Source organism: Dermacentor silvarum, chromosome 2, assembly GCF_013339745.2.
Source record: "Dermacentor silvarum isolate Dsil-2018 chromosome 2, BIME_Dsil_1.4, whole genome shotgun sequence".
Classification (NCBI taxonomy): domain Eukaryota; kingdom Metazoa; phylum Arthropoda; class Arachnida; order Ixodida; family Ixodidae; genus Dermacentor; species Dermacentor silvarum.
This window is the reverse complement of record NC_051155.1, coordinates 164257926-164278823: the sequence shown is the minus strand read 5'-3', so window position 1 is coordinate 164278823 and position 20898 is coordinate 164257926. Positions and strand designations below refer to the sequence as shown.

General features: G+C 43.1%; 1 protein-coding gene across 1 annotated transcript; it reads left to right on the top strand.

The window, feature by feature from the left end:
- Positions 1-221: 221 nt before the first annotated feature.
- On the top strand, positions 222-20884 carry LOC119442027 (dynactin subunit 2). Its single transcript, XM_037706741.2, has 13 exons — positions 222-377; positions 549-623; positions 918-1008; positions 3969-4036; positions 5142-5234; positions 6480-6640; positions 7138-7252; positions 9945-10010; positions 10769-10807; positions 11152-11301; positions 11839-11941; positions 17413-17504; positions 20696-20884. Exons 1-13 carry the CDS (start codon positions 342-344, stop codon positions 20780-20782), a joined length of 1176 nt encoding a protein of 391 aa, XP_037562669.1. The 5' UTR covers positions 222-341; the 3' UTR covers positions 20783-20884.
- Positions 20885-20898: the final 14 nt, after the last annotated feature.

The following is a 20898-nucleotide window of genomic DNA, read 5'->3' as shown; positions in this document are numbered from 1 at the left end:
TTCAAGTGGAGTCAGCCTTAGCTTCAGTTTCGCTTTCATTAAACTTTCTGTAAGCTTTTTGTTATTATTTTGCAATTGTGTAAATTATTTTACACAACTAGATTTACATAAATATTGAATTACGCTATAAGTTTTAGAACTAAATGTTTGATATTCGCTCATTACACGTCATGGCCGATGCGGCTCATTAAAAAGACAAACATAGTCCAATGCTAGCCAAACCGGAGCCAGTACGTTTCGATTTGTATGGGTTTGCTATCAATAATTACATGTACAGTAAATTTAAGTGACAGGTAATTCATTCTGTGCGTTTTTCTAGACCCTCGACAGGCTCACCCGAAATGGCAAATCCGAAGTACGCTGATCTTCCGGGAATAGTAAGTAGACCTATTAAAGCTGCGTTGTTTTCACTGTTTCCGTGAGTGTGCGTGAAACTGCGACAGATGTTGCCTGGAAGCGATGGATTGTTTTGATGCTAAGGGGCCTTAGCCGGACACCCTTGCAGTTTGGAAAACTCAGCGCGCCGATCACTGTTTTTTGTTCATCAGGCGTACGAGCAGCCGGATATTTACGAGACAGAAGACCTGCCGGAGTCGGACCAATTGATTTCGGACGTGGGCGTGGTGAGTTAAACTTGCGGCGAAGCCACTGGGTCCTCCGCGATTTCTCATCAAATACTGTGTTTGGTGTTGTGTTTAGTTTCCTTAAGTAACTAAACTAGGTATTGCCCTCAGGTACAAACAGACTAAGCGTATCGCTGTGCTAAAACTACACCGTAGTTATTGTGGCCTACTTTAACTTTTTTTTTTTTTTTTTTTTTTTAAGAGTATACTAGCTTTACTTATGGTGTTGAGCAGTAATGTGGACTTCAGTTTCGACGTTGGCACCTCAATATTCGCTTACTTTTATTCTTTTAGGACCAATCCGACAGTGTTAACACGCTGACGGTTACCTTGACAGAAGCTTATGACAAGTTCAAGGATTGTATGGTGGACGCTTCGACCGTTGGTGAGTTCGTACTAGATTCTAACTTAAAACTTGCCACTTGCTTCAGTGTGAACGTTTAACCAAATGAGTTCGGCGGAAGTCCATAGGGTACAGTAGCACTCGGGAAAGGAAAAGTTGCCATTCATTTGAACATTTAATCCAACCTTTCCTTTTCCATACGAACCACTTACTACTACTACTAATTCATTTGGCTGCTATGACAGCTCTTGTAAGAATATGATTTGTGTTTTAAGCTTTGTTAAAATAAACAAAGAGAGAGAAAAAGAAAACGCCACTTTACTGCAGCTTATGGTGAGCTTTCAATAGTTGTAGCAAATCATTGAAAATAAATGCATGTGCGTATGCATGTAGAGCTTGTTTATATACTGGTTTGGATAAACGTGCTGTTTTGCTCAGGAACAACTTTGAAACAGAATGGAACACACACCACACTATTGTGACTCGGGGTCGAGGACGAGAGGCGGGAGTCTTGAAGCAGCCGAAGAGGAGATGAAAGCTTTATACATTATGTACAAATATATACAGATATAGCAGGTAATAACTGGTAATAGCTGCCATTAGCTGCTGATAGTTGGTAAAAGCAGTAAGAGCGCACCGGACCGACGGGGCGGCCGGTGGCGACCCTCTGGCTTAACAATGGGCTGGTTCTTACTTAAATCCCCTTGGCGGCAACTCCTCGTTGACAGGGCCCAGACGGGGCGGCTGCTGACGCACCCGCGTCGTATTGTGTCGTCGCGTCCCCTTGGCAACTCGTCGACAGGACCCAGAGGGACGGGTGGCGATGATGGCAGGTGCTGCTTGCAGTTACCCGCGACGAATCCATTCGACGCAGATAAATCGGAGTTCCTGTCGCCTCGATGATAGGCTTGGCACGTGCTATGGCACAACAACACAGAGGCAAATGCATGTGCAGGAGAACACGTAAGCACGCCCTCAATAGTCAATTTTTCTAAAGAAATTAGATTGATGAAGGTAACACAGCAAAACTGCCTCTGATCATACTACCAATTGGTCTTGGGGGACGTAATAGGAAGGCGAATGTGTAACATGTTTTGCGTATTTTTGCAGTTCTTAACACGTCTGATGACATCAGCTTTATGGTGCGTTCATCGTTAACTCGATAAAACTATCAAGACGCCTTTCCTACGTTGAGGGTGAAACTTGTTCCTTTATCTTTCTTTCTGCTTATCATTTTGTAAACATGTTTGTATAAAAATGTATGAACAAATAATCTGAAGTACACAGTTGCAAGTTTATATTCTATGTGGTGTGTATTCTGCCCCGTTTCAATGTTGTTCCTGTGCAAAACAGCATGTTTATCCAAAACAATACCCATACTCATGAGAGAAATATAAAACACATAAAACATTGAATACTTGAGATTTTAGATATAAGGTGAACGAAAGGAATATTTGACATGGTATTCCAGGCCTACTGTAACAATTCTTTCATAAGCAAATGTGTTAATTTAAGTAGGTGGAACAATTAGTCTAAAATATTTAATATATTTATGTTTATGATAGAACTAGAGCTTGCCTTGCACATTGTTTGCAGTGGTCTTGTGTTGGTAGCCGCTATCTGTGGCATATGGGATAGCGCGCTTCTTAGCCGTACACGTTTAGAGACTTCTGTCTTAGGGTTTGGAGAAAGTTAAATTAATGAGCCTGATTTGTTATTAAAGAGTCCCTCACCAGGTTTGGGCTTTGCAATGGGACAAGCACAGCATGTAGGTGACGCGGTGGCAATCTTGTCTATAAAGCATCAAACAGCTGAAATTTACGCAGAAGCCTGCGTGCACTTCCTCTTGAATGAGCCCCACTTCCAGACAGAGAGTCAAGGTCACATGCACATATACCTCTAAATTATTGCACTGTCTACAATGTCACCATTTATGGCACATTACCTTGGGAGTGCACCTCACAAGAAAAAGAGGAAGGGAAGGAAAAAAAAAGAGAGGAGGCAGGGCTCGTGATGTAAATGCGATGCGATTCCTTGGCTCTGGTATGGGAGAAGACAGGGAAGGAATGTCACCTGCGGATGCTAGTCGAGGCAGGACGAGGGAGTGTCTACGTAGGTAGTGAAGCTCACCTCTTGACAGTGTGGCGACACAATATTTCAATTTCTCCTGCCTTCTCTAACGATCTTGAGAAATTGTTGTGGTAAAATGCTCCCTAGGCGGTGCCCTACAACTTTCAGTATATAGCCAAAATTTGCAACGGGGCTTTATTTTAACATGCTATGCTTGATCACCATTGAAGACAGTCAGTATTGCTGGAGGCTCATGTATGTAGATGGTAGAGAGGTGTGGCACACAATTTGGTACAACTGGATGATCGGGGTCTTAAGTACGGATTCAGAATGCTCTGAGGTGAAGGGCGTAGTCTACTTACGGTTATGTCCCTTGATTGATTTATCTGTCATGGAGGCACAGTGGCCATGGCACTCTGCTGCTGAGCACAGCAGTGTGGTTTCAGTTTTTGGCTGCCATGGCTGCATTTCAGTGGAAGCAGAGTACAAAAACACTCACATACTGAGATGATGCTGCAAAATAGCTCAAAGTGGCCAAACTGAACCTGTAGCCTTACAGTACGGTGTCCTTCATAGCCAAATTATCGCGTTGACATTTTAAAGCGCATCAATGAACAAATTTTATTGATTTAAAGGACCTAAAATTGCCAATGTGCTGAGAGTAGTGCACACTGGTAAACCCCTTTTCTGGTGTGGATATTTCTGAAGTCATTGTGAGTGTGCCTGTCTGTCTATTTCTTGATTTGTACACAAAAAGCCACAGTTTATTTATAAAAAAAAAGTTTTGTTTATTACTTTTAGCTGCCAGATAAGATGTACTTGCTTGCTAGCGACGTGCAGCCTGTGTTTGATCAAATTAGAGGGGGGGAAAATGTGCCCGTAGTTTGTTGCCATTTCCTAACTTGGAACTTTCTTGAATTCGACTTCCACAGATTTTACAGAGGGCATCTCAAGGCAGCCGAGGAAAGGCTACAATGTCACCTCTGGTGAATGGGAGATGGTGAGTTGTGCGTGTATATCACCTAAATCCTAGGAAAGCACAGGGAAAATAAACTTTGCTTTTACATGAACTGTCAATGAATTATGGTGGAGAGTTTTGTTCAAAGGAAGTAGAGTACTTCTCTCATAAAGGCAAATAAAATGAAAACGGAATAAAATGCAATTTGTCAGTGATGGGACCTGAATCACAGCCTCTGCATAACACGTGCGGTACTCTACCAATTAAGCTACATCAGCGGTTGTGCGTATATGTGTAGCCTAGCCTGAAGTTTCTTAGCAAGCATTACCCATGGCCATGGTGGCAGGTGTGGAAAATGCATTAAACTACAGGTGGCTGCACAAAATGTGCTCTCATGAACACATAACTAGCCTATGACCATTGTATAAACACCACTGAAATAAAGCTCCTAGGCTAATGTGCCTGTGTAAGTTAATCAGGGCATACAGGGCTCACTTTGCTGGAACAAAATTGGGAGACACGATTGTTGGTGGAAAGTCATGGCGAAGGTCAGGTACAGCAGAACAATGCTTTCTGTGCTGCAATTACAAGTATGGGCCATTGATAGCACACCACTGAATTGTTCCTAATCGCATAGAGCCAGGAGAGTCTTCAGGACTCCCTTGCAAATAACTAGGAGTGAAATGCTGAGTTCTCATTTTCTTTAATGCTTACAAGGTTCTGTATTTAATTCCATATTAAAATTATTGTAGGAGAAAAATGTGACAGTATGAGAGCCTGCTTTTGGGATTAAGATCCTTCGGTTTCCTCAAAGTGAACAAGTGCTATTTGTGTGCGTGTGAGAGTGAGTATTGTTGTCAATATTGGAAATTCCTAGTCTCACGTTGTTATTAAATACAAGATGTTAAGTTCTTCAGTTGTGCAAGTCAACTCTTTCAAGGAATAGGATGTAGGCGGGGAGTGGTGAGGCAGTTACATGCAATGTAAATGTGGTAAGGGAAGAAAAGAAAAGCATCTGTAATAGTGGCTGCTCTATAACGCTCTAAGTATTTTGATTTAAATGTGCGTGAGCCATTGTGGCTTGAATTGGTTAATTATCGCATTTAGGAATCAATTGTCAAAGGAAGGCCATGTTTCACCTACTCAGGCTGGGGACAAGGAGCCTGAAAACCTGCAACAGAAGTACCAGCGGCTCCAGTTTGAAGTCCGCGAGCTGCTCGATGAAGTGCAATCCATCAAGGTGAGCCTTTTTGCATGATGCTTTGTTATTACCTTAAGGGGACGGAAATTTTTCCTGCTGACTTTCATAGCTTCTAAGTCCAAAGGGATGTTGAAAACAAACACAGAATTAAGATTTTTTTTATAGGTTAAGACTGTTAAGACTGTTATAGGTTAAGACTAAGCTTGATTGTTTAATTTATAAGTACAACTTTCAGCAGTATTTGAAAAAAATGTAAGTGCCTAAGTAAACAAATCTGCTCCTGACAGTCGCTAGCATTCCTTGCTTCCTTTAAAAAAAAAAAAAAAAAAAAAACGATGCAACGTGGACAAGCTTCATTCTAATTGCTTCCCTGATTGCTTAATGAATGCATTTCTGTGTTTCCCATTTACTTGAATGGCAAGGGCCAAGCTAAAGCTCTCTCCTTAAAGTGCATTCATGGAGTCACTGCCTCAGACGATGGCATTAGTGGTCACGCATGGCCATTGCCGAAGTTCATCTTTATCCAGCTGTGCACCCCCCCCCCCCTCCCCCCCATCGCCCCCTTCCTAGCACCATAGAGTGCCAAGTTATGAAGTGCTTTGCTGCACCCCCCAGAAAATGTAGAATCATGTTTTACCCTCCAGGAAAAAAATGCTGGCGCCACTCCCGAGTATGATGCTCATTCGGTAAGAGATGCTGTCGGTAAAAAGGATGTAACAGGGTTTGTGTTGGCTTTGGAGGAATCTTGAAAACTGTAACAGCTGCCCTACTGCTGTAGCAGCTGTAGTGCAAACATGTGCTGCACACAATGATTTGGCTGTGCTGTAATTGAAAAGTGCATCTTGTTGATTTAGTTGATGGTTCCATTTTTCATAGGTATCCCTTTTATGTGAGATGTTGATGCGTAGTGTGTTCTGGCAGTTCAAGCAGGCGAATATGGACAGCTTTCATCTTGTGCATTTATTCAGGTGTTCACAAACTTTGAAGGCTACACGTAGGTTTGTTTGAGAACATCTACGGTGGCTGATCTTAACTCTGGTACTTTTATTTTTCTTAGCAAGAGCTGCATGGAAGCAGGATAAAAGAACAGACGACACATAGCACGCTGTGTCGTGCGTTTGCTCCTTCCTTCTCATTACTGCACCGTTCCAGTTAGCTAGCCCAGGCCTGCATGCCTCTCGAATGTCATGCTTTCTTTTTGTACCTAAAAGAAATCATCTCGTGTTGGTCACAACCTGACTGTGCTCGTTGTAAGTGCGAGTGAATGGGCAATTGGCTGTGCAGGAAAGTGCCCAAGAAGGAGACCAGGGTGGCCTGACAGAGTCAGCCTACCTGTTGCAGCAGGCACAGCTTATACAGAAGATGCTGTTGGACTTGGACCTGGAGCGCGTGCTCGGGGCACCGACCCTGCAGGCACTCTCTGACCCTCAGGGCACGCTGCACAGGCAAGGCTTGTAATGGTCTCTCTTGTGCCAGGGCTGAGGCCACATGGATACCACGTTGCAATAGAGGAGCAAGTAAAGCGAGAAATTGTGCCATTTGCTGTTTTCTCATCTTGTAATGCACATAGTACAAATGACGAACCATTTTAAAATAAAAGGACATACCAGAGTGGAACTACGTTGTGCTTCGTCGTTCCCGTCTTTTCATTTTTTAATGGTTTATCAGTAGTCTTCAGCACATTACAAGATGATGAGAGATGCACTGCTTCATGACTTAAAGATCCCGCATATTTGAGACATTTATGGGGCCAGATTTGTGTAATTCCTCTCAGTTTTGAACAGATTCATTCAGACCAAAACGGAGCAAATGGCTGCCCAACCCAACGTATTGCATTGTGTTCTCCTCTAGCATCGTGAGGGCCCACCTGATGCTGTGACGCGTGTCCATGGCCGCAAGTATGTCACCACTTCATGATTTTAATAACTGGCCATGCGTGCAGGACGCTGGTGAGCCAGTTAGAGCGACTTCGCACCGGTCCCCCTCCAGCTGCCCCTCAAGTCCAAGAGAAGCCACCTGCTGAGCCTTCTCAGGACGCAGTGCAGACCACCATCAAGGTAACACACTTTTCATTTACTTACCCTAACATGGGTGTTACAGAAAGGGGTGCATTTAGCTATTTCATGTGCAAAAGTTCCTAGACAGATGAAAGTTTTTGAAAAAATAGCGCGATGAACAAAGAAAATAGTATAAATCAAAGAAAACATGATTACTTGACAGGAACTAAGGAGACTCATATTGGTAAATGTGTGTAACGCTGTCACAGCTGTCCCCGATTCGTCGTCGGCGCGAAGTCAATCGACGGGGTAGACAAGCTGGTTGGTCGTTCCGTACGCAAGCGAGCACAGTGAAAAGAGTCAGAGTTGGGAGTAAACAAAAAAACAAGATATTTATCGGCTGATAAATACACACAGATTAATAAAATACAATAATAAAAAAAACACAAGACAGACTAACACACCTGAACTTAATCTAACACAATGATGAAGACCAATAAATACGAGCAATTAACAGAACATATACATATGAAACATGGCGCGGATCAGATATACAAGAATACACTTAACAGTATTTCACTAAAGCAAAGTTCAAAAGAAATCAAAGTTCAAAAGAAAACAAATGGTGTCATACGCATTGCCGGGCAGCATCAGCAAGTCCATAAACCGTGGAAGTCGGTGCACAAAGCTTTCCCGAAGAAGGCTGGCGGTCCGATCTTGTCGAGGTGGATGCGAATTGCTGAGCTGGGGTTCCCGGGAGTCTAGATCTGACGACTTCCCTCAAGCAGGTTGAGCTAACTTGAGGTGAACTACCGTGAGCTTCGTTGCAGTCGCTGGTTTGACGTCTCGTACGTCAACAAGTTCCTCGGAGTTCCGACGTGGCCAGGCGGCCCAGGCGATACTGGACGGCACTAGCCCCCCAACGGCTTCTCAGCAGCGCATAGGTTCAGCTTCTAGACTAATCAGCAGGGCCCAAAACCTGCGCTTAAATAGCCTCTCCTTTCCCTAGTTCCCTATGTAGGGAAACTGCCGGTATGTAGAGTTCTCCGAATTCAGGGCTCTTAGCTCCCAACAATCTTGGCCGCGTCCCTTTCACCATGGACGAAGAACCGCAGATTATGCTCTTTCCCAATGTCAAGGGCCAAGGTCGAACTCGGCACTACCACGTGGCCGTACTACACGCACACTTCGGGGTCCGTAATCGGCGTGTCGCGTCTGGAATCGAGATGGCACCCCGAGTGGCCACGACGCCTTTGACGCCTGTAATTCGGCGTGTCGATGTCGAATAAATTATACGCTGCACAGACATGCCAACTGCTGTAGGTAGATAGGTAGGGTAAACTTTATTAGAATAATAAGTAGAGTTCTGTGTTGCCCCCGAAGGGGCATCGCTAATGGTCGGGGCCCCTAATACAGGGCTCCGCTGGCTCTTGCCATCTTCTCCGCTCTCTGGATCAGCTTTACAGTGGTCGTCAAGGGAAGTCCCTGCACAGCTAAGAGACCTTGGACATGGTTGTTGTGAAAACATAGCTGTTTGACTGACCGTAACTACTTGGTGAAAAAGACGCATAATTCATCACACTTTCTTCAGTGCAGCTGGGCCTGTCAGGGCCTCTCATCCTCCATGCTACAAGAAATTGGAGCTAGCTTTTCACATTTGGCATCAGTCGTAGCCATACACACCATTGTTGTGCGTCTTGCTTTATTCTGGAAACCCCATTTTCCGAGAATTGGAAAAAAAAAAAAGATTACTGCAGTAATAAATTTGAGAAGGGTGGAAATTCGGCCTTGTTGGTATGACATACTGTAAGTGAAGCGCGAAAAACAGAGACGGACAATGGGTAGCGCATGTGTTGTGCCCTCTGTCCATACCTATTTTTCGCACTTCACTGTGAGTAAACTGCAGTCAATTCCTTGTGGGACTTGTCAGATAATGTGTGACCATTATTTCCATTCGGTCACCTCCCACTCATGCAACGAATGATCGAGTGACCAAGTTACGCATACCGCGGCACACTGCGTCAAGGTGATGCAATTTGCTGAAAGTATTGCAATCACCTGTCGCAATTACCTAATTGGTGAACTTATTACACAGAATGAATTTTATTGGACGAAAATAATCTAATTGTAATTATTCTGTATTAGGGTTAAGTAATGCAATATGAATGAAGTTGCATGGCCCTTATTAATCTTGATTTGGCTTAAATTTAATTAATCGTAATTTGGTTAAGTCATCTTAATTACCCTTAATTAAACCTGGTTGGCCTCATTTTAATGATAATCAGTCGAAATTGGGCTTAATTAAGCTTAAGTACCCTTAATTACTCTTGACAAGGCCTAATTAATAGAACCTTAATTACTCTTGATTAGCCTAATCTCAATTAGGCTCCCCTATCCTTCATTAGTTTCATTTAGGCTTAATTTAATCGTAATTGATATTTTTATTAGTCTTTTGTTAACCTTAATTACTTTTAGTACTTCTGAAGAACTTACTATATAGATTCGCAATCATAAATCTCAGTAGTCATACATAGTCATACATAGTAATTCCCAAATATACCCCCATAGGACCCCATGTATAACTATGGAGCGCATGGTGTCAAGCACTACAGATGGATGGACAGATTTCTGAGGGAAGTAGGCGTTAGAATGCTTACGCATTAAAAATTGCATACCCTGGACGTGGTCTCTTTTGGAATATGCATAGTGTTTTATCTATGGCGAGTTTGATGGGACATTCTTTGTTATGCAGGTAGCTGGCTTGGAGGAACGTATCAAGAAGCTGGAGAACCTGGTTGGGACTGATTCTCAAAAACTGGTAATTCTTTTGCTTATCACTTGCTTGAACCCTATTGTAGCACTTTTCATTTTTTATCTTAGGGCATCAAACAAATTAATTTGACTGGGTGGTGGAGCTAAAACTCTGCAACTATAGCGTGCCAATTATTGCTTGGTTCATGCTGAAGTCTCTTTATGAAGAGCTGGGGCCATCACGTTGCTTGACAGAGTCCAAAGAGACTGGGGCTTGTTGAATAGCTGTGTGCAGCTGTGCTTGTCCTTATTGGCAGTAGCGGAGACAACAGTTATGATGCCTGAAACAGCAGATGGAACAGCTGTATGTGAACGTATTCAGTCTTGTCACTGCATAGCACAGTCACTAAATGGGGTTGCAGAGTCTTTCTTGTTTTCTATTTATGTGGAGGAGCTTTCTTATGTTCCTATAATGTTTGTACTGCTGTTGAAACACTGCATGCTGTCAGGCTGTGATGTTTGGTGACACAGTTATGCCCCTGAAGGCTGCGTGAAGTGTACTTTTCCCCCTGTTTCCTCTCTCTCCTGGCCACTTGTGAAAAATAAAATTTTGTGAATTCATTCATAAAAAACCAACAAACACAGCACTTGCCCTCATCAAATTAAGGTGCACTTTGGTAGAATGTATAAAAAAAAGTCTAGTTATGAGATCAGAACTAGAGGGAACCTGGTGAGTCTTGATGGAAGTTGATGGCATTTTGCTTTGACAGGGAGAGGCGTTAGGCATTTTGCTGTCATTCAGTTGCGACTGTTTTTTCTTTTCAGTCAATGCTTACGAGTCACACAAGTGGCAACTGCCTTACGGTGAGTGGTGCACATAAATTATTATTTATTTTGCTTGTCACTACCTGCTAGCGGTGCTTGAAGAGTTCAGTGTGAGTCTTCCCACCAAGTCTTCTAGACGTGTGACATTTGGTGTGATGTCTTTGAATTGCTCTACTTATTATGCAATTGCCCTTACTGCTGCTGGTATTTATAAGCAGCTAACTTATCTCTCTTCTTTGTTTTGTTTTTCTTCTTTTTATATGATATGATATAATATGATAGTGATAGTCTGCCTCGCTGAGATGTATGCATTTTCAGGTGCCACATAGATTGTGAGTTGCTGATGAGCCGTCCCATCTTTTTTTTTTTTTTTTCTTGTATAGGAGATAGCGCAGCTGCTTTGTTCACGGCTGCACCTGCTTGAATCGTCGCACCTAGACCAGGTGGAAGCACGGCTGTCACTGCTCCAGCAGAAGATGCAACAGTGTGCCGACAAAAAGACTGCCCTGGAAGAGATTGACAAAACTGGCAAGGTATACTACAGCTAGGCCTTGTTTATGTGCCATGACAGTATCCATTGTTAGCCACATAGTTTATATGCTGCATGAAGCTACACAGGTAGTGTGGTCGTAGAAGACTCACTGGTGCACATTTTGCTGTGCAGTTTTTTTGATCTGATGCCCTTTCTACGAGATAATGACTTCATATAGTACAATTTGTGGATGCAAGGCTACGTCAAATCACCTATTATTTGTGCACTTTTGTGCTTCCTCTAAGTGGCGCACTATGTTTTGGCCGTGAGCGCAAGCGGTGCGTTCTGGTCGCAGAAATGTGCCACTCTTCTTGTTTTGTTACAAAACGTTAACATCTGCAGTGCCTTATACATGTATCTTTAGATTTACTTTGTTATATCCAATAATTTGTTATATCGAGGTTCGACTGTAGTTTGTATTTTGTCAAGCATCCTACTTCCTCACAGTGTTTTATGTTATATCCTTGTGGTGGAAGCATGTTATTCTATATATTTTATTTTACATTGCAGTTTATTGCAAATGTTCACTGATGTGCAGGTCAATGAACTGTACGAGTTGCTGAAGAAAGCAGATGCCATGGGGAACTCGCTCAACCAGGTTGTTGAGCGGCTGGTTTGCCTTCAGGGCGTGCACGAACATGGTCAGTGATGGTGCACTTGGAAGTTATCTTGCAGATTTGATTGTTTCAGTGAACTGCGTGTGCTCTGTAGTTGCTAGGGCAGAACCATTACAAACAGTACCCCTGCTGTGGGCACATTCACCTGTTCCTGCAGTAATTTTAATGCGCATTCTTTGTGAACTTCAGGCGCTTTGTGTGTACATATCTATTTATCTATCCAGCATCCTACGTCATGATGCCATTGTGGTTGTTTCTTCAACTGGGTATATATCAGAATAGGCATGGGGGAGGGGATGACATGTCATGACACAAATGTTATGAATGACATGATGCCGTCATGGTCGTTTCTTCAAGGTGGTAGGCAACATTCAAAAGTCAGTTTTTTTTGCACGAGATTGATTTTTTGTGTTTTACATGTTATGTATACCCAAACATTTAGCAACATGTTGCAAAAGAAATTGTCTTCCTATTACATCAAAGGTCGTACGTATTTCAAAACAAGCACTACGCATCCTACACCAAGCCCCTCACTCACTTGAAAAGCAAATCACTCTCGTCTGGTTCCCAGCGCACGCCGGCGACGTACATCCGCACCGCACCAACCTCAACGAGGTCGCTCACTCTGTAGCACGAGGCCTTGTCAACCGTGCCGGAGACAGCGCAGGTGCACCCGCGGAACGCGATCGCCTCACCAGCTACAAAGACCTTACGAAATCATTCTATCTCAACAGAAGAACCTTCCCCATCCCTCATCACAAGCTAAACAGAGCACAGGCAACCGCCCTTCGCCTGTTACAGACAAACACATACCCCTCACTAACGCGTTACCACATGATCTACCCGGACACCTACCCTAGTAACATTTGCAAGATCTGTAAGACTCAGGCAGCATCACTTCCCCACATGCTATGGGAATGTAAAGACCAATATCCAACAAATAATACCGTGACCCTCTCATCGAGATGGCACGCCGCCCTGCGCAGCTCCCACCTTGATGACCAACTCTAGGCTATCCAGCAAACCTGCGAGGCGGCGAAGAGGCAAGACCTCGATGTCCCCACGTGGGAGGCCTAGGCCCAGCCAACTAAACTGCTGGTTTAAATAGAAGTTTGTTCCTCCTCCTCCTATCATCATTAGTTTGGGAGTTTCAGTGAGTTTTCCCACCAATGCCCTCGTATTGCGAAACCGAAAATCAGTACTATTTATTTTCCTATTACTATTACCTTTCCTATTTACTTTTACTATTAGTCCCGTGACAATATAAATATTATTCAAAATGCTTTGGTCATTTTATTTTGTCGCCAAGCGGCCACACGAACAAAAGGAGACTAGTGCATCTCATGAGGGCTCCAGCTATGAATCTGGTGCATTTTAGACCTCTGTGTTGTTTTTGACATCTTTCGCATGGTTTCAAGATTTGTTCAGTATATTTTTCTGAAAACAAGATATTGCTCCACCTCATGCTACGCAAGGATTGATAAATTTTTTTGAATGAGTATTTTGATATAAAATTTTGTACACTCATTCCTCACTTAGAGATGTGTGCAACGAACTAGAACAACAAAAATTGATGCATTATTTTTGCATTTACGACTCATTTTGCAAAGCAGTTTGGTCCAAATTACCTGCAAAAACATAAAATGAACTATTTTCTGCACATGAAATAGTTGAGTAAGTTAAATCAGACATATTTATTCAGGAATTAAGTTATTTAAATCCTGGCTTCCGATTTAGAGAGAGAAAGCACTTTATTTGCACCCGTCAGAGAGTATGGGTGACAGGGGTGAGACGCAGTCGAACCTCGATATATACGCAGTTGAAGAAACAACCACAACAGCATCACGACGTAGTATGCTAGATAGATACTAGATAGATACACTCAAAGAGACAGTTTTTTTGTGTGGCCTACCACCTTAACACAATACTATATATCAAGATATGATTGACATGCATGCATGACCCTGATATGGATTTCATGACACGTCATGTGTGTCATAACATGAATGACAAGACATACATGCACATACCATATCATGACATCAAATGCTTGTCATGTCACGATAATCCGGAGCCCTCCACTACAGCGTGCCTCATAATCGGAACTGGTGTTGGCACGTAAAACCCCAGAAAGAAGAACATGCCACGATATAAATGGTATGAATGACATAATGCCATTGTGGTCATTTCTTTAACACTATATGTACCTGGATATGAATGTATGCCATGGCATTAAAGGGGTTGAGACATCAAATTTGGGGATTGCGCATTCTTTGTTTCAAACGTTTCTTATTGCTCCAGGAAGCAAGATACACACTTGAAGATTCATATATTCTCGGTAAACAATTTAGTATCGCATTATTTATGTGAACAATTTTCGGTTTCAGTTTCTGGGCGCCGAGTTGGACAGTTGCGTCACTGTCTAGGAAGATAGGTGACGTGGGCCCACAAAGCTGCGACGCTCACACTACTGCATCGTCTGCTCTCACACACACGTTCTGTACCAGTGCAGGCAAACAAAACCATGCTGACAGTTGTCGTGGCTAGCTGAGGCAGCTCTGATTCAAACTCTACCTCTGCATCCAATGCGGCTCACTGCACTCTAGACTCGAGGCTCTCTAGGATTGCCCGGTGCTGTGGGTCACCGCTCATTGTACGTCGCTCTAATGTGGCATGACATCACTCAAACTTTTGTTATGCTTCCAACATAGTGACGTCGGTGTTAATCGCACTAGCAATGGGTCTCGATCGCAAGAACAATTTAGGCACTCTTTGGAAGCGAATTAAGCTAAATTTTAAACATTTGCCATGTATAACGCTTCATGTTGAGTGTCTTTGCATACAGAGGAATCCTACAGCAAGCTTTTTGTAGCCTCAAGATTTGGTGTCTTTAACCCTTTAGCCGCCAACCTCGAGCTGTACTCGTCACACGAGTTTGTACCCATATCGCCGACGACGAGTCACACTCGTCCGGCCCGATTTTCCACTCCTTCCATCGCCAGACGTATCACCGTCGTCAGTTGCTTTGCTTGCAATTTTCAACCTTAGATGGCGGTAGTTGTCAATGAAAAACCGCATTTTGTGCCTTTCGCGTGTGACTCGGACGTTGTCTTTACTCTGGATATTGCTTCAGATGATGCACTGAGCAGTGCACGTGTGTGGCAGCGCGTGAACACCGATAAGTCGCCACCTGCGCCTCCGCGGTTTCCCTTCTCTGCAGTGCCTGGAATGTTGCGGCAGCCCACTGACGAGAATGACATTCTCGGCTGGTTTCATGTATTTTTTGACTGGGGCATCATTGAACTAATCGTCACGGAGACAAACAATTATGCGGTAGCGTACTTATGGGTGAAGTTAAATTGGCGGTTAAAGGGTTTATGACAAAACATGCATGAGCATAACCTGAAACATAACCAGTTAAAGAAACGACCATGACGCCACGCCATCACCTCATGTCAGTCATGGATATCCTGATACATAACTTGTTAGAAAATGGACCTGACATGAATGACAATCATGTCATGATATGCCATGAATGTCAAAATATCACTATAATAGATTGAACGACATGACATGCACTTATTTAACTAGAATATATTCTAGATATATGTCATGACATGCCTGTGACATTATTGACATGTCATGCATGTCATAAAATGAGTGGCATGAATGCATATTATGATATGTCTGTATATCAAACCATGACATGATTCCCATGAATGTCATGACATAGATGACAAGAATGACACATTTATGACCTGCTTGCATGGCATGACATTGTTACCATGACAATTCTTATGCCGACCCAGCGGACCAAGTTGTCGACTAACTTGGGCCGATGGCTATAGGCTCTTAAAGGCCATTGCATCGTCATTCCAGCTTCGTAATCCAACTCTTTTGAGCTACCTGCACTCGAGCCAGGTGGCAACACGTAAGAAGATCCCGGCATCTCAGCAGCAGAACAACGGGTGGTGGTTGCATCTGTTCAAACAGAGATTGAAAAGCAAGTTTCCCATGAGCACTGATTTTCGAGCGCCAAAGCGCCACCTCCTCGCTCCTCATGAAGCTCCTATAAGACTTTCACGGACCTTCACGTCATTACCAGGCCACTTAATCAAACAAGGCCTGCTCTTCCCCGTGCACATGGTGTCCGAGTACGACAATGCTGCATCGAATTCCATGATAACAGCGTCAACACGGCTCCGCCAAGGCGAGCAGCTGCACTACGCCACTCGTCTGAATGGTTGTAAAAGGACGCGGGTTTTAGGCTGTGCTGCAGTATCGCCGTGAAGTCACCCATTTGTGCCCTCCGAGTGATATCACGTGTTGCCATCTGCGAGCATTTAGTTTGTTTTTCTTGCTCCTCTCGTACCTCCATGCCGCTGTTCACGAGTTCAATCATTTGCAGAAATTATGCAGTCATCGTCGTCTTGCTGCTGTCGTCACACACACACGCATACTGAATTTGCACGAACACATTGGTCAACCTGTTAACGTTTTGCAGAAACCCAGTGCTGCATAGCCAGTTGCCTGCAAAATCCTTCACATAACATCAATTCCCACAGTGCATGGGATCTGCACAATATTTTATACGGAACACCCAGACATGATGCACGACTAATGTAGGACACATGCAGCAATGTACTCTATCCATGTGGAACTGTGCTACAATAAGCAACTGGCAAACCTGTTTTGATAAGTACTGTTATGTCTGCCAGCAGCTGATTGTAGCATGGTTCACAGCTTCACTTTGCATATTAAAGCACGGCTCCACATGGCACAAAGTGTTCCATGTATCCCTCGTCAATCATGAATGTGACAATGAGCGAACTCCTTTACAACAGAGTGAAATAGGCTTGTGTCCTGCCAGTTGCATTTTCTGCAATTTGTCGCAAGGTTGCTGCTTAGTCATAAACCAATAAGCTTTTTTTCCCCTTGCATTTTGTCCTGTGTGTTGCACGATTAAGTACAGTCGCCACTGAACCTAACCCAAACATGCCTTAAGCACCCGTTTGCTTTTCCTATGGAGGGTGCTGGAGATTTCTGGTTGGGGTGCCTTGAATGGCACTAGCTTAATGCATTTTCATTCGAAAGCATTCAATGTTTGCTTCTTACAGCTTGTGTTTGCTAAGGTTAAGCCGCTGTATATGTGTCCCAATTGTTTGGGTCAAGTTTGACGGTGGCGCTACATTGAAAGCAGAAAATGCTGTGCTGTAGAGTCTATATAGTTTAATTTTGGCCTAGTGCTGTGAAGTTGCTAGCACTAAAGGCAGATGTCTTTTGTCAAGCATCTGCCTGTATATACAGCACCTAGCTGCTCTGTGCAGAAATAATATGTTCGCCCGAGGTTTAGATAACTTGAAAGATGAAAGGGGTCGATATTCAGTAGGACCATGGTGGCTACACAAGAGCTTTATGGACCACGATCGAGATCCCTGCCGTAGATGGTGCGTTTTCTAGGATCTTGGCTACAGCTTGATTGTGGTTCATTGCAGCGTTGCAGTTTTCCAAGGCAATCTCTCAACTGGACCTTGTGCAGCAGCACTTGTCGCTAGCGCTCAAGAGCAATGAGAAGAACTTGGCAGAGGTGAGTTTGAGAGCTCTCTGATCCAGCGGTTTCAGTGATTGCAGATCCAGGATAAGGGAAGAACATGTTTACTGCAAGCTGTTTATTAAATATTTGAAATATCTTTTTTAGATTTTGATGTTTGGAATATTCTCTTCACTTCTAGCAAATCCAAATTAAACAAGCTTTCATAGTGTAGGAATATATGCAGTTGTTGCACTTAATTGAACGAATGCAGTTGTATTCAGTCATCTCTGGAGATGAATTTTCCGAACTACATAAGTGAAGCTGTTGAATACAAGTTTAATTTAATTACCTTGAGGTATTAGAATTATGTTAATGCATCTTAATAGTGCTGAAAATGTTAAATGGTTATCTTAGTACATGTGTTCTGATGCATTTATGAAACATTTTCTGTGCATAAAGGTCTTGGAGCAACCTTGGTTTGGTATGCTTTTGATCGAGATTACATACCATCTTGGCTCACAAGTGCCCCACCTTGTGACATGGGCACTTGTGAGCCAAGATGGGGTAAGCGAAGCTTGTGGCAAGATGACGCTGTCGCAGGCGTTCCGCTTTGTTTGCCCTAAACTTATGGTTGGCCGCTCTTCGCCGTCATTTGGCCTCAACATCGCACTCCCGAACCTCGGGGTCCGCGGCTCTTTGCTTACATTTTGCCTGGGCTTCGGAAGCCCTCATGCTAGAATCGGCACGTCGACGAAGAGCCCTTTCCCGAGCACATTCACGGCGCCGTTTGTCAAACGCAGCCTGTCCCTCAGTGGAACTCGCCACATGTTGTTGTTGTTGCCTCAAAACATGGCACGTACCCACGAGGGGGATTGGCCACACTGGATAAAATAAAACATACACCCAACAACGAACAAAAGGGGTAAAGGCGAACAATCAAAATTAAGATTTTTGCAACTCCTTAACACAGATTTTGAGAGGTCCTATACATAAACTAACTAAATAAAAAATTAAGAGAAAACTAACTACATCATGCATGCATTTTGATCATGCATTCTGCATGATCAAAACATACATCAAAAACTAACTACAAAAATAAACATAAAATAATATGTCCCACGGTCGGTACCCTTCCGGATGCTTTAATGAATTTGTGTACAGCAGTGATCATCGAACCCTGACTTGTGCCTAATCGACAGGCCCCAAAAGACAAAATGTTTGGCGTTGTAAGTGCCAAACCCAGATTACTACTTGGAAATAACAGAAACATTCTACGGAGGGAGGAGAAGCGGTGGCAATAAAGAAAGAAATGGTCAATAGTTTCCGGTTGATAACAAAACGAGCAGAGGTCAGTGATTGATAAACCAGATCTATGAAGATAAAAATTTAGGCAGGGAACTCTGCAGCGGAAATTTGACAGCATCACCTCACATTGGCGTGAAAGGCACTTGCTCGTGTTCCACCGAAATTTTAATGTTGAAAATCGTCTGAGGAAAGTATGGACGAGTCATGGCAATTCAGCACTAAAAGGCGTGTAAATCTAGCTCCTGTTATAAAAGAGAAATCAGGAAGAACATTTATGACCGGGCCATTTAGTGATGTCAAAGTGAGTGAGTCAGCTGATTCATTTAAAAAGATTCCACTATGTCCGGGGCCCCAGACTAAGCGGACTTCGGATAAATTTTCTGGGGCAAGAGTCGAAAATATACTCAGCAGATGTGATTGATTATTGGAATCGTGGCCTTCCCATCCAATCGCTTTCTTCCTTCTTGTCCCTGGCTCATACCCGCATATCCAATGCGGGTATGCGCCTTACGTGATTTTATTATCGTTAATCGTGATGGAACTGACAAGCATGTGATGTTATTGATGTCATGGCCTATCAGTCATGTTAGTCATATATTCGTACCCTTCCATGCCAATTTTGGTATACACCAAGTGAACGTGACGCAATGAGCTGGATGACAGGTGTCCACATGGTTGCTGGTGGCACTAGTATGTTGTCACTTTGCTAGTTCTTTTTATCCTTGGTATAAACTACCTTTCCAAGTACACCATCAAATACTCAATACTGCTTCTGTATTTCTAGATGAATTAAGATTTGTTTCTCTTATGCTAAAGTATATGCAAAAAATTCATGAACACTGAATTTTAGACAGTATTAGCACTTGAAGTGGTCATATCCATATTGCACCACACATCAGCATGAGTCTTTGATGTGTTGGCAAAGGGCAGGACACTATGTAATAAAATTGGACAATTGCAGTCCAGCCTTACAAGGGCTAAGCACTGCAGCAAAGTGGCAACGGTGCTTGCTCACTATATATCTTTTTCCATCTAAAAATGGTGTCTACTGCCAATAATAATCCCACAAGGTATTCAACAGTCTATATGAATATATATAGTGTGTTTCAGCGAACACTTTCAAAAATTCTTAAAGTTGCCTGTGGCAGATAGCACAATTCTAGTTCATGAGCTGGTCTACTTGAAGAGACGGACATTACTTGCACAAGAAATTGAAATGCTTAATTGAATAATTAAGAAAAATTCACTAATTAAATTTGAACTAATTACCTGATGGTCCATATTGTAGCCGTGGAGTTCGCATGGCGGATCCACCTGGAACGAATTCTCGGGATGACACCAGTTTCGAGATATTCCCGAACGTTGCGGAGAAATGCATTGGCGTTCCAGTTAGTTTAAGAAAACGTCGCTTTATGCGTTGAAGCACAAAATTTACTGGGACACCAACGCATTTCTCTGCTAAGTTCGGGAATTAATATCTAGAAACCTGCATCATCCCCAGAATTAATTCCAAGTGGACCCGCCTTGCGAACTCCATGGCTACAATTTGGGCCATCAGGTAAAATTTTAATTAGTGAATTTTTGTTAATTATTCGATTAAGCATTTCAATTTCTTGTGCATGTCCACCTCTTCGAGTAGACCAGCTCATTAACTAGAATTGTGCTACTGCCACAGGCAACCTTAAATAAACTTTGAAAGTGTTCGCTGAAACACCCTGTATATATAAACTAGAGTGCATTGCTGTCCCTGCAACAGCAGTCTAACAAAGGTTCCCTTCTTGTGAAGGAGAAAAATAGCATATTGGCATTTGTTCCTCAGACTGCGCATATATACTTGTGCAAGGATTTTATGCCAGCTGGCCCAGTATCATTGACAGTGTGCCCGTCGATTGTAAACGTAAGTGGTGAACAGGCGCATGGTGTATCTCTCAATTTTTCAGGCACAGAAGAATTTTGCAGAGAACACCGAGACCATAACAAAGAACTTGGCTTTGCTGGAAGCGAAGATGGCTGCCCTCAAGAAGTAACACCCCAGCGGCTGGCTGATATGCAATTTCCTGGTGTCTGAATGGAGCTACATACTGTGATTATGTGTGGGAAGAACTTTTATTAAACTATGCCACCTCATACATCTGGATCTGTC